Below are 13,948 nucleotides of genomic sequence, written 5' to 3'. Positions count from 1 at the left end.
AAAAGGGCATATTATTATATGAATGAAGAGGGAAAAAGAACTCAAAAAAGCAGAGTTATGAGACTTGAGAGCCATAGAATCTGCTTATTTTTCTGCTTATTGATTTAAGAGTTTTTGTTTGCCACTAAATGTGCAAGTCAGATGATGACTATGACTGTAGGTACAGACTTTGCCACATGTTAAAGGCCCACTTCTATTTTGTATATATCCTGAGACTTGAGAGCCATTAGAAGGCTATACCCTTCAGGCTAGGTCACCACACCTAAAGTTGCCACAGTGGAGAGGGACATCCAAGAAAAGAAAGCATGCATGTGAACTAATAGAGAAAATTTGCATCAATCCAGGAAGGTAGAATCCAGAATAGAGGAGACATGATGTGAAATCCAGAATAGCAACCAGCCAACTAAGAAGATGTAATATCTGCACATATTTGACATGTCATATTAGTAGACTAGTACAGTAAGATTTTCATTATAATCAACTGCCAAACAACGGTCAGCCACACGAAAAGTATGAAACAATTTATGTGTTTATTTTGAGGTCGAAGACAAAGTTCTTTGTACATTATAGCTGCCATTAAAGGATGTCCCTCCTCAGTTCTCAATCAGACTGTCCCACGGACCAAAAGACTACGAAAACGCCTATCTTGTGTTGGTATTGGAACCATTGAATGCTTCTATCTAACCCAAGTATCTTGGAGATTTTTCTCTTAGAACAAAGTTGAGAGTTGTAACCTTCCTCTCCAAAGTCATAAGAGTTGCAGCTAATTGATTGCAACCCTACCTTAGATCATTCAGGTGCAAGATTCATTCAACTCCACCAACTATTTTTCCAGTTCACTTTATCCACAGAAAAAAAATATATCACACGCATAGTTTTGGGACTGCATACGATTGCTATTGAGCCTTACCCAAGATACAACCACAGTGCTTCCATAGTCTTTGCATGCCCTCTTAATGCTGAATAGGCATAATTCCCTGCCAAAGGCATTGCTATCTGATTAGCACAATCACTGCTTAACAATATTAAAAGGATCAAAAACCGCAAACTCATACAAAGCCATAAAACCTGCCCAACCATCAATCAGGGTTGTATGCATTATAGGAGCAGAAAGTAACTGACTGGGATCATTCAATACAATGGTATGAACACAGTACCAAGGCAAACCCACGGAAATACCCCTTACATCCAAGATAACCAGACAATATGTAACTTTATTGCATCGGAAGGACTATAATATGACTATATAGCCCTTTATGAGCAAACAGTTAGAAATAACCCACTGCAAGTGGAAGTCTCGTAAACTAGATTTCTACACCCACTGGAAGTCTGGTAAACTAGATTTCTGCAGCCACTGGAAGTCGGGTAAATAAAATTATAAAATTACTGCAGAAAGTAGGGCTTCTGAATTGGCTACAAGACATACCAGTGAGCAACTAGAAACAGCCCTTGCGTATCTGATACAATTAGATTACAGTATTTCTTTCACCTCATTTTTGTTGTTTTCTTCTTCTTTTTTCACAATATCATGGGGTGCACAAACTGAAAAACTGATTTTTGTGCTATTAATATAAAGACTTGTTCTTCTCTCTTCTACAATTTTCTAATAAGTGAATACCAGACAGCCACAACACCATATTCTCATTTACAAAGCACCATCCCACAACTATACTGGGACAACCTCAGGTTCGACAGGCGATGATGATCCATTATCTTCTACAGTCTTATTTTCAGGGTTATTTTTGGTTTCTTTGTTCTCTTCTTCAAATCCTTGCTTGAATCTATCGTAGTTCGTAGGCTCAAGGCTCTTGAATGGTCGTTCACCCAGTACCCGGACCAGATCTTCTTGATGAAGGACCTCTTTTTCAAGTAGTAACTCTGCAATCTTAGCCACATGTTCCTTGTGCTCCTCTATAAGTTGAACAGTACGTTCATAGGCCTTGGAGACCCATTCTCTAACTTCACTGTCGATAATTGCTGCTGTCTTGCTACTGTAAGGCTTTGACATCTCAAATCCATCTTCTCTTTGTGGGAAAGAAAGAAGACCAACCTTGTCACTGAAACCATAGACTGCCACCTGGGCATACGTCATTTTTGTGACTTTCTCCAAATCATTTTGTGCACCAGTCGAGATCTTCCCAATCAAAACCTAGTTAACAAATAAAATCCAAATGACTACGTTTTCAGAAATCTTATTTAGTCGATAAATGGTAAGAAAGTCAAGCTGCTAAAATGGTAGAAAAGTGAAGCTTCTGAACAACATTTAACAAATAAAATATTCATGTATACCAGGAACTAAATGTTTTCAGATAGTAAACTAGTAAGGAACTTACAAGACTCCACTCAAATCAGAGCCATCTTATCCTGAGCTCCTGCTCGGTTGAGCTTTTTTTCTTTAAGGTTCGAAAGCAGATAATATAAAAGCCAACCTCATTGCACATCATATGACATATCGGTCCCATTCCATTTATTAGGCACACTAATCTGCAAAATTTAGGTCTTCGGCGAGAAGTCTTCTTTTTATATGCCGAAAGATGTGTTGCATAACTTTACGCCCTAAATAGATTTAACGAGAACTATGGAACTCCCAGAGTTTAAGTCATAAGATATTCACCTTCTACTTAAGTCATAAGTTCCACCTTCTATTAGCTAACCTTATTTTATGGGGAAAAATAAGGAGAATTGGCGAGGAAGTCTTAGGGGGTCCTTTGCCGTTTTGTGCAGGATATTGAGTTCAAAAGATCTTAACACTGCAATTTACCTTCCGATGTTACTTAAAGAAAATAATTCAGAAGACTAACGAAATAACAGCACGCTTGCAGGACAGAGTATCAGTACAGTGCATAATAAGGTTTCTACCCTGTACCTAAAATTTGGCTTCCGGAATACAATTTAGTGTTGAATTCTATAATTGGGGCCTCCACACTTTCCCACGCGGTGAGAAGAGTTTCAAGTCAACAATTCTTAGTGTCAATGGGAGAAAATACGAAAGCATGATAAAAGTTTTTTTTGACATATTCACCTGCTCAGCAGCTCGACCTCCAAGAGTCATGCAAGTCACATCAAATAGTTGTTCCTTAGTCATTAAAAGATTTTCATTTGGAACATACTGAGCAAATCCCAAGGCTGCAGTACCACGAGGAACAATTGTCACTTTTAGTAATGGTTCTGCATGTTCCAAGAACCAACCAGCAACAGCATGACCAGATTCATGGTAGGCAACTGTCCGCCTCTCTAGCTTGCTTATGACCTGCAGAAAGCCCAAAGGAAGCTTTGAGATGTGACATCATCCAAAACAAACACAAATTTACCTTTAACACTCCAACCTAAAACTGGAAATTTGTAACACTAGTCACTGCATACTATCCCAAAGTGGGCATCCTCCCAACTTCCCTTTTTAATAAAAAGTAGACAGAAGAAAATAGAAAAGAAAAAGGACCAGAGTGCATGGAAAAGTCAACCTTTGCTTTGCCACCTACCCTCTCCCTGCCAAGTGGGTTCCATACTCATCTCAAGTCAACCAGAAGCAGTTACAATGGTGTTGAAGCGGAGCATATATGCTCCATGATGTTTAATTCTTATACAAATAAATAATGCTCAATACCCAGAACCAAACTTTCCAAAAATAATAAATGGTCATCCCTGGATGCAGCAACAAAGAACGAAAAGGTCACCCATAACCAGTGTTATCAAAGGCGAAAAGCGCAAAAAAGCTTTTAAGGTCCGTTGGGGCTTTAAGTGCAAATAAAGCGTGAGCTTTAATGAAAAAAGGCGCAACGGGAGAAAAAAGTAAAAATATGCATGTAGTCCAAGACTAATCATTTATAAGCATAAATAACAAATATGTGGAAAAAGAAATTGAAAAAATATTCACGATAAAGTGAAATATCAATTGTTTAAGGTCGCCTTTTCAGGATTATACTCATTGGCAAGGAAAAGTGCCTTAGAGATTTGATGTGACACTAAAGCGCCCACAAAGCGAGGCGAAGCGCTCAACGTGTTTTGAGCCTCACTACATGGCTTAAGCGTGCCTTTGACAACATTGCCCATAACTTTCAACTCAACCCTCCAAACATTGAATATCTTCGGATCTATGATGCATGCAAAAAAGTTTTGGCTGACAGGGTATTCAAAAAATGTTCACTCCAGTTGTAGCTGACTATGTGAGACACTGGAATAAATGCGGCTATTCCTACAATATTGAACGGGTATATTTGGTTCCTAGCCACCTAAAATCAAAATTTTCCATATGCTACCAGGAGTTTCGGGCCTGGCCTTTAGAAGAGCATTTTGCACCCAATTTACCATAGGTTTCTCATTAAAATAAAAGTTCATTTTTATAAGGTTAAACACTTCATTGAGTGTCATAACCCCCCCCCCCTCCCCCCCCAAAACCCACCCACACACACACCCCAAAAAAGGAGAGGAAGTGAAATAAAAGAAACACTTGCCTAGTAAGTAAAGGAAAATAGAGAAATTCCAATTTTATAATCAGCTCTAAAAGTTGTAGAACATTATATCAATATATCACTTCCCCCCAAAAAAAATGACAACCTCTTCAGATAATGCAACAACAACAACGACATCCCAGTATAATCCCACTAGTGGGGTCTGGGGAGGGTAGTTTGTACGCAAACCTTACCCCTACCCTAGGGTAGAGAGGTTGTTTCCGATAGACCCTCGGCTCCCTCCCTCCAAGAACTCCCCACCTTGCTCTTGGGGTGACTCGAACTCACAACCTCTTGGTTGGAAGTGGAGGGTGCTCACCACTAGAGCAACCCTCTTCAGATAATGCCCTTATCGTAATTATATATGTTTTCTAGTAGCAACAGAGCGGCAGATATGTAAATCCAAGCACTTCTCTTTTCGTTTTTATTTTTGTGATAAGTCACACAAATCTAAACATTTCAAGCTGAAACCGGCGTATTCCATAACAATCCAGAAAAAAGAACATTATATGAAACGTCTAGTGTTGGAAATGTGCTATCCACCAATGAAATTTAAATGCAAAGTAGATAGTGGAACGGAAAAACTGAGGATTGGATACCTTATTCTTCTTTTCGAGACCTCCAATTACCCTGTCTATTGCTGACTCAAAATGTTGCATTGTAATTATTGTGCTCTCATTCCTTGCGGCAATTAAAGCAGCTTCATTACAAACATTTGCAATGTCTGCTCCGGCAAATCCTGGTGTTAGAGCAGCAAGCCTCTGTGAATAAAAGGCTGCCTCGTGGTCAAGTTTCAACTTGCTCAAATAGATCCGGAATATCTGATCACGGCCTTTTATGTCTGGTTTGTCTATGGTAATTTGACGATCAAATCGACCGGGTCTTAACAAGGCTTTGTCTAATATATCAGGTCTATTTGTGCCAGCAAGTACAACCACACCTGATGTGGTTGCAAAACCGTCCATTTCAACAAGCAGTTGATTTAAAGTGCTTTCACGTTCATCATGTCCTCCAGAAAAGCCACCCCGCCCTCTTGCTCGACCAATGGCATCAATCTCATCAATGAAAATTATACTAGGCGCACACTGTCGTGCCTCCTGAAATAAGCTCCTAACTCTGGCTGGTCCAACACCAACAAACATCTCCATAAAATCTGACCCAGATATAGAGAGAAAAGGTACACCAGACTCTCCAGCTGTAGCTTTGGCAAGAAGTGTCTTTCCAGTCCCAGGAGGACCCACTAGAAGAGCACCCTTGGGTATTTTGGCTCCCAACTGCTCATATTTCTTGGGGTTTTTAAGGAAGTGGACGAACTCCATGATTTCTTGCTTTGCCTCGTCACATCCAGCCACATCTTTGAAGAAGACCTGTACCAAGAACATGTCAACAGACTCTCCAAGAATTAATCATGATATACCATGGCATGAAACATCTTCAAAAATAGCTTTTAAAAACACTACGAATACTTCTGAATCCGCACCCAAGTTAGACACTAGTGCATGGCTAGAATCTAAGACTCACCTTATTCTTGGCATTTTTATCCATTTTCGTGAAATGTGCTTTACCAATGTTAAATATTCCACGAGCACCTTTTCCACCAGGGCCTCCGACACCTATTCCACCCTGCACTCTTCGTCCCATAAAATAAAGGACGGCAAGAATCAACACTGTTGGACCAAACCTCATCACTTCTTGGAACCAATTCAACTCATCAACATACGTAACAGGAACATAATTATGAGGATCTATTCCTAATGCCTCCTGTGCTTCTTCAAGCTTCTCCTCGAATGACTCAACACTCCCTATGTTAAAATAATATTTGAAGTGGCTTGCGTTTCTTGTATCATTTCTACCAGTTGTAGGACCTTGAATAGTGTCATTACCAATTTGAATAGGACCAGGTGCAGAGCTCCTCACATAAACTTTGGCCACAGATTTGTTAGAAACAACAATTCTATCAACAAGACCAGCTTCAAGTAGCTTGTTTTTGAACTCTTGGAAACTAATCTGAAAATTTACATTTACAAAGTCACCATCAGATGATCAGAAGAAACAGAAGCAACTTACAGAAGACAACCAATCACTGAAGATAACAGAACTGCCCCTCGATTATATTAGAACCTGCTTTACTCACCAATCATCAGTTAAACGATGAAACATTTAGAAAAGTCACATTGTTTCAATTATTCAGAGATAAATTGTTATACAAAAACAACGACGACGACCCAGTAAAATCCCACTAGTGGGGTTTGGGGAGGGTTGTGTGTACGCAGACCTTACCCCTACCCCTACCTAGGAGAAATTCTTCATCAATAATATATGTTTAAGCAAGAACAAAATATCAGCAAAAGTAGTCAGCTCAAAAAAAAAAAAGCGAATGGTTGTATCAAGTAGAATGAGCACTGAGATACAGTCTGATTTTCCATGTTCATGCAACAAGTAGGCAATTTACTACCTAGTGGAACACAGGGCCACTATCTCATGCCTAAACTTGTCATCAATAGGATAATAGAAATGGTAAATTTCTTGTTCTGACATGCGTTAAACGCTCCAGGCAACGAGAAACCGAATTTGGATTTGTAAAAAACAGGTAACAACAACTAGTAACACAAAGCCGGTGTATCATATAAGAACCTACAACAACAACAACAACCCAGTGGAATCCCACTAGTGGGGTCTATCATATAAGAACCTAAGTTTTTAAATTACCATAAAGGCCATATTCATAGGAAAAAATATCAGGTCTTCCATAACTGCTATACGACTTAATTTTCCTTCGAATAACAGGGAAAAAAAGATAACACTGTGGACTGGAAATTTTGTCTTTTTAACGGGCTAGACCAGAAAAACAGAATCAAATGAGGAAAAGGCTACAATCTCCATCAGATCAGTAGAACTATAAAAGCTTGAGCATATCAAAGATGGTCCCATGAAACTTTACATTCCCAATATAACGCAAGTGATATGATCTCTTGAAGAACATCGTAGCAGTAAGGCGGGGTAGAACTAGAGGCCTAAATCCAAAGCTTAATAAAAGGCCTTAAAGTTATTTAATAAAATTCATATATTAATGAGATAAAAGATTTGTTCTCTAATTTCGATTAACCAAACAGAACAAAGCAAAATATCTGATTTAGGAAACTTAGTTGAAATTGGAAAGTAAATAGTCAAAATAGGAAAGTGAATGAATATAGGCAGAGGAGAAAAAAACACAATCAAAAGGAGGTAAACACAATAATTAATGAGAGGTAAAGAATTTTACAGCATCTACCCTGCCGAAACAGTCTTAAAAAAAAATCCTAAAAAGCAATATAAATTTGAAATCTTTAATAAATAATAGTTAATAAATTATATTATAATATTTTTTTGTAACTAATTATATTATAATATTGCATACAATAATTTAATTTTGGGCCTTTAATTTTTGAGGCCTAAAGCAATGGCTTCATTGCCTTGCCTTTGAGCCGGCACTGAGTAGCTAGTTTTATCAACCTACCGCTTTCCGAAAAGAACAAACACACACTTAAGGACAGCTAAATCTCGCTAGCCTCTATTACGATCCGGTATCTACCAGCAAATGTTTCCATGTGATGCCTTACAGAAGTTGTGCATTTCTGATCATTTTTCCATTATGAGCTCATCATACAAAACAAGAAAATTCACATCATTGTGTGAAAATTTTAACTGCAAATCTTCTAGAGCCTAAAAAGCTAAAGGAAAAAATTTTAAATCATGGAAAAGTAAAAAGTGTTATTTCTACCCTACATTTAACATCCTCTATCTGAGTAACTAATTCTCTCATGGGTGGCTGACTGTGTTTTTGTTTACATTAGAATTAATGTAGAGGTGAAATTGGTTCACATAAATATTGAAATGTTTAAGATCATTTCTTACATCGAGCTAACACCCTAGTAGGGTCAAAGGCACTAAACTCATCCCCTTCCAGGAGAATAAAGTAAAGGGTGAAAGAAGCTGAAACAAGAAGATCAGCAAGGGAGAAAAAACTTTGTTTAAGCACTAACCTCCTGCTGCTCTCGAGGAGATAAGAGGATAGATGACAGAATAAACCCAATAAATAACAAGGGTGTTAGTAAATTGTAATTAAGCTTCACGAAATTCTCCTGAGGATTTCCTTGTTCACCTGCACCTTCCTCTGCGACAATACAAACCAAAGCAAGAATTTATTCATTGAAACACGACCCATAAATAAAACATTAAACAGGAGAAAAACATGGATTTCTCAGTGGTTTTTCATAATTCTGCAACCGATTCCTTACATAAATTGCATCTCCATATTAACGCCAAAATGAAAAAAGAATATTCGCATCATCAATACACAATATAGAGCGTTCAAGGAATTAAACATATCAAATGAAGCACATAAGGGATTCATACAGCGGACTCCAGCTGAGATTGAAATGTAGTTGTTGGTCTATACATTAAACAACCACAACAGCAAGTAATGCTTCCAAACAAGTTAGGAACGGCTATATGAATCCTCACTGACACCATTACTCCATTTAAACTCATCTCACGCTAATATTATGCAGGTTTTGTAACGTTGGTTTATACGATACATGAAGAAAATTTCACTCACACTAGAAAAAATCCATACATTTCCTTCATCATACATTAACCAATACACCTAAATAACACACCACTACATACCTTTGCCCGACTCTGCCTTTTGATTATTCCCTTTGGGAACTTCTTTCCTGTCCTTTGGATAATAGTTCTCATAGTCTACAAAACCACAAATTCAATAGATAAGCAACAAAAAACATTATTAATTTCTCGAAAATGCTCAAATTATTCAAATTTATTCTCACTTCTTCTTTTTGGCCCTTCGCTACAGAAAAACCTCCGCAGCCTATGATTTGCAAAAACGGAATCGAGTTCCGACAAATTAGCCTTACTCAACCCCTGCTTTCCACTTCCAATAGACGTCAAATAGGTTCTCACAAACCTTAACCCGCCATCAACACGTGTAATGCACGCGCCACGTGTTGCCACTTCATCCAGCACCGCTGACCTCACGCCATATCCACCACCATAAACAAGTCCCTAAACCAAAAAAGAAAAAACGAAAAAAAAATTAAAAAAAAATTCAAAACAAAATCTACCTAAATAGAGCTATTAGTGAGCTTACTTTGTGAATATTGGACCGAGAAGACTTAGACAGCGAGCGACCAATACGTGAAAGCATCATATTTTTGGTAATTCTCGTAACATAAAATGAACAATTTCAAAACCCTAGAAATTGATTATGAAACGGGTCATTTGAAGCCAATTGATTGAAAATGTCACCAAAAAAGTTAACAACGGTCTAATATTAACAGATTTATAGGATTTTTTTTTTCTTTTCTTTTTTTGTGAATTACACTAGGCTATGGCATTTGGAGCTATAGTTTAGGTCGGATACTTTGCAGAATCAGTGAACTTTGCGTGAACGGAGAACCGGGAATGAACCGCATTTGTCAATTTACTAACTAGACCTTGTTTAACAGGTGATTAGGTGTCGTTTTGTCATTTAAAGGATCTCCTTTTATTGTTGTAGGATAGGACACAACTTTGTAATGAGATCCACTGACGAAAGCTGGACTTATTTAGGCCCATTTTTTGTGTCTATGGGCTAAAAGTTGGTTTATTGAATTAATTGCACCCATGGCCAGTTTTCACCTTGCCATTTGAGCTATATTCAGTGCTTTCAAATTATTTAAATTATAGCAAGTGTTGGAAAACTTCATTATTGGAGGTTTCTGGTAAAAACTTAAAGATGACAAAATGAGTTTGTTAGATTTATTCTTGTTCTTATAAACTGATGATTGTAATTTATTATTTATGATATTTGAATCGTATGTTGCAAAATTGAGCTTATTTAGAATAGAGTTGGGCATTAGATTTGATGTTAGATTGTTGATATTCGAAGAACAAATTAATATTTCTGGCAAAAATTTGTTTGCTTGAACTTCATATACCTGAAGTTCATCCATATATACCTATACTTCATGCATAAGTAAGTGCCTAAAGTTTAGTCATGTATGTAACCTACCAACTTGAGATGCGGATTTTTGCAACTTCAATATCGTATGTCTGAAGTTATTTTGAAGTGGCTAGACTTGCAAATATTTATAAATCGAGGTTATGGCTTAAATAGGGATCCCAGAATCTGCTATATGTGCATTTAGCCCTTCATACATGTATACCCTAATTGTAGTTTGTTGGAACCAAAATAGAGAATAAAAGTTTTTGAATTGTGATATAGAACGTGTAATTATTACACCTCTATTATTCATGTTTTTTGTTGATTCTTTTTCACGAGAAATGAGTTCATAAAAAAAAAATACCAAAATGATGGAAGAACGAAGAGATCCTTTCCTCGATCGTAAGATTTAGTTTTGTGATTTATTACATATAGTGTCTAGTTATATAATCTTTTCACATGAGATAGTATAAAAGAAATTAACATAGGAGATCAATAAATAAATCATTAGACATTTATATGATCATTTCTTATATTTAAAATTTTAATTACTCCTAAGAGATCATTTCCTTGACCATTTTGTGTCCTGGCCGTACGCTTCCGTATTATTACAATAGTTGCATTCAACCTTTTCAATTGTCTTTCCTTCTTCTATCAGTCTCGATCACATTTACTTCCTCACCCATGTGACCAGGGAGGGGTTATTGTGAACGTTCAGTGCATATTCTTTTGCCTGTATTAACTTAGTGTCAACCAATATCTGGATATTTTCTTTCAACATGCGACATTCCTCGATAGTGTATCCCTTCATGCCTGATTAATAGACACAAGTCTTGTTGGGATTGACCCACTGAGAAGGATTTTTAATAGAAGTTGTAGGAATGGAAGTAACATAACTGGCGGCCTTCAGTCTCTCATATAATTATGCTATGGGCTCAACGATATGGGTGTATTGTCTTGGAGTTCTGCGGTCCAAGTTTGATCAAGGTTTTGGATAGTTCTGACAGGCAGGTGGAGATAGATAATAAAAATAAATATATAAATAAATAAGTTTGCATCATGATATATAGTACAACTTATTTTTACACTATACAAGGGCATTAATTTGTTTTCCTTGGACATGATAATATTGTAAAATTTACTAAGTGGATAACGGTAAGAAAACAAAGTATTAAATAATAAAAATAAAGAGCAAAAACACACACAACTTGTGCTATTTGAAACAAAAACTAGCGAAAATTTTCATTCCATGAGATTTTCGCTCTTCCTTGTTAGACATCTAACAAACTTTACAACGTTTGACCCACAATTTATTTTGCTAAAATCCCATTATAACAATTTTCATACAACAATATATAGTCTATTATACTTACAATTATTTGCTAGAAGAACTAATTATTTGACCAAGAAAATGAAGGAGAAGTTGGTGGAGACGAATATGAGCACGATGAAGAATATGAACTTGTGGGCTTCATAGATGGGTTTCTAACCATTAATGGAACCATATCTTCAAGTAAACCTTGTGAGCCCATTACACCAAAGCCCAACTCTTGTTCAAAGACTACAACTGGGCTTGGATTAACATATTTTGGGCTTTCGTCAATTTCGCTTGCATTTTCAAATTCTTCGTTCTGGGCTTTTGAATTGGTCAATTTGGGCTTTTTATTGGGCTGCTCAAGAAATTGAGTTGGATCGAGTGTGAGAAATGGATAAGCGAAATGGAGGTGTAGGCCTTCGTAAGTGATTACGAAAGTGTCCGGTTCATCACTGGACCGCTCCACTTGCTTTTTCGCCCCACACCTTGGATTAGTGCATTTGTAGTAGCTCCTGTTATAAAACAATTCAATAACATCAAAAGGCAATTCTGATAATTTTTTGTTATTTTTTTTTTCAAACAGTTTATAAATATAAAAATTTCGATTTATAGTAACTTTTATGTAGAGGATTAATAGATAGTCATGCGCTTTCCTTTTCAGTACCAGTAGTATTAGTGTAGTCTTTATTTTCTTATACGTAGATTTCTATTATTACTTAATGTTTCTTTCGCTTTGATTTTTTACTATTTTGTTGTTGTTCTACTTGTTGCTACTGTTATTTTTTTTTCTTCATCTTTTCTTGAGTCGAAGGTTGTTAGAGACAATCTCTCTACCTTCTTAAGATAGGAGTAAAGTCTGTGTACACACTATCTTTCCCATACCCCATTTGTGAAAGACAATAGAAACAAAACTCTTTTTTTCTAACAAGAAGAAAATGAGGCAAAATTACATATGAGATATACCTGGGATATGGGCTATTCTTAATAGATTTCTGGCCATATTTTCTCCACTTATAACCATCATCAGCCATTGCATTACCACAAGTCTTTATTCTCAAACTATATTTAGTCTCATGAGGCTCCTGCTTACTCATCATCAAGTTCAAGCCTCTTTCCAACCCAAAGCTTCTGCAGCATATGAACAAAATTCATGCTCATTACAAAGAAAACAAAAACCAAGATTTGCTTTAATTAACTGGAATTAATAAACTGGAGATTCGAGCACACGGGTCGTTAAGTACGTAGTCGGAAAAGGATATAAGTTACTATAGATTGACACCGGAAAGCTTTTCACGATATTAGTATAATTTAACATGTTATAACAAGTATTATATTTTTACATAAAAACATGCTATAGCAAGTTAGCTTACCAATTAATGTTTAATACTCCATTATATAAAGTATGCGGTATATTTTTTACACTGTCAGTGCATATAACTTATTAACTCTTCGGAAAAACATCATAAGAATTCAAACCTGGCATGTGAAACATCATGAGATTGAATTCCATAGCTTGTCACTGATAAACCACTCTCAATATCATCCATGTTTGGCCCTGAGGAAACTGTAGAAATATTGATGCTCTTTGTTACAAGTGAGTTATCGGTTGAAGAAGGGCAATTAGTAGAATTTGAATCTTGAGATGCCAAAAAGAATGGTGATTCATTGTCAAGAAGTTCTTTTATCAACTCATCTTGATAAGTCCATGAATTTTTAAGCTCCTCTAATTCCTCCATTGCCATTTCACTACTAGTATACACTAGCTAGTTTTTAGATATATTGGTACTTAGCTATGAATTAACTTAGTTGGTAGCAAAAGGGGTTTTAAGAAATTGAGGAAAAGGTGAAGTAGAGTGGAGTAGATGAAGGGGAAGTTCTTGATTTTTGTTTGTGTATGCCTTATTCTGTTATAGCTCTACTACTATGTTATAAAGCTATTATTGGTAGTTGATGTGCTTTTATATATATATATATATATATATATATATATATATATATATATATATATATATATATATATATATATACTATAAATTTAAAGAGATAAGGTATGCAGAATCTGTGTGTTATATTTTTTTCTTATACACTTTCTTTATATGTGTCATTCTTACAATACATGGGAATATTTTCAATTACCAATGTATTATAATATAATAAAGATGTACATTCTAAGCACAAGGTTATTTCAAATTAACTTGACCT

The 13,948-nt window shown here is 36.3% G+C and overlaps 2 protein-coding genes across 2 annotated transcripts; both read right to left on the bottom strand.

The window, feature by feature from the left end:
• Positions 1 to 1,361: 1,361 nt before the first annotated feature.
• LOC104093894 (ATP-dependent zinc metalloprotease FTSH 10, mitochondrial-like) lies at positions 1,362 to 9,965 on the bottom strand. Its single transcript, XM_009599722.4, has 8 exons — positions 9,598 to 9,965; positions 9,278 to 9,512; positions 9,117 to 9,191; positions 8,471 to 8,601; positions 5,970 to 6,455; positions 5,048 to 5,815; positions 3,023 to 3,250; positions 1,362 to 2,149 (listed from the first exon to the last, which is right to left on the bottom strand). The coding sequence occupies exons 1-8, from the start codon at positions 9,655 to 9,657 to the stop codon at positions 1,667 to 1,669; spliced, it is 2,466 nt and encodes an 821-aa protein (XP_009598017.1). The 5' UTR covers positions 9,658 to 9,965; the 3' UTR covers positions 1,362 to 1,666.
• A 1,721-nt stretch (positions 9,966 to 11,686) lies between these two features.
• LOC104093893 (probable WRKY transcription factor 49) lies at positions 11,687 to 13,677 on the bottom strand. The gene is made up of 3 exons (XM_009599720.4): positions 13,223 to 13,677; positions 12,710 to 12,874; positions 11,687 to 12,258 (listed from the first exon to the last, which is right to left on the bottom strand). The coding sequence occupies exons 1-3, from the start codon at positions 13,486 to 13,488 to the stop codon at positions 11,823 to 11,825; spliced, it is 867 nt and encodes a 288-aa protein (XP_009598015.1). The 5' UTR covers positions 13,489 to 13,677; the 3' UTR covers positions 11,687 to 11,822.
• Between the last annotated feature and the right edge of the window lie 271 nt (positions 13,678 to 13,948).

This window comes from Nicotiana tomentosiformis, chromosome 7 (assembly GCF_000390325.3).
Source record: "Nicotiana tomentosiformis chromosome 7, ASM39032v3, whole genome shotgun sequence".
Classification (NCBI taxonomy): domain Eukaryota; kingdom Viridiplantae; phylum Streptophyta; class Magnoliopsida; order Solanales; family Solanaceae; genus Nicotiana; species Nicotiana tomentosiformis.
This window is presented reverse-complemented; position numbering and strand designations above follow the sequence as displayed.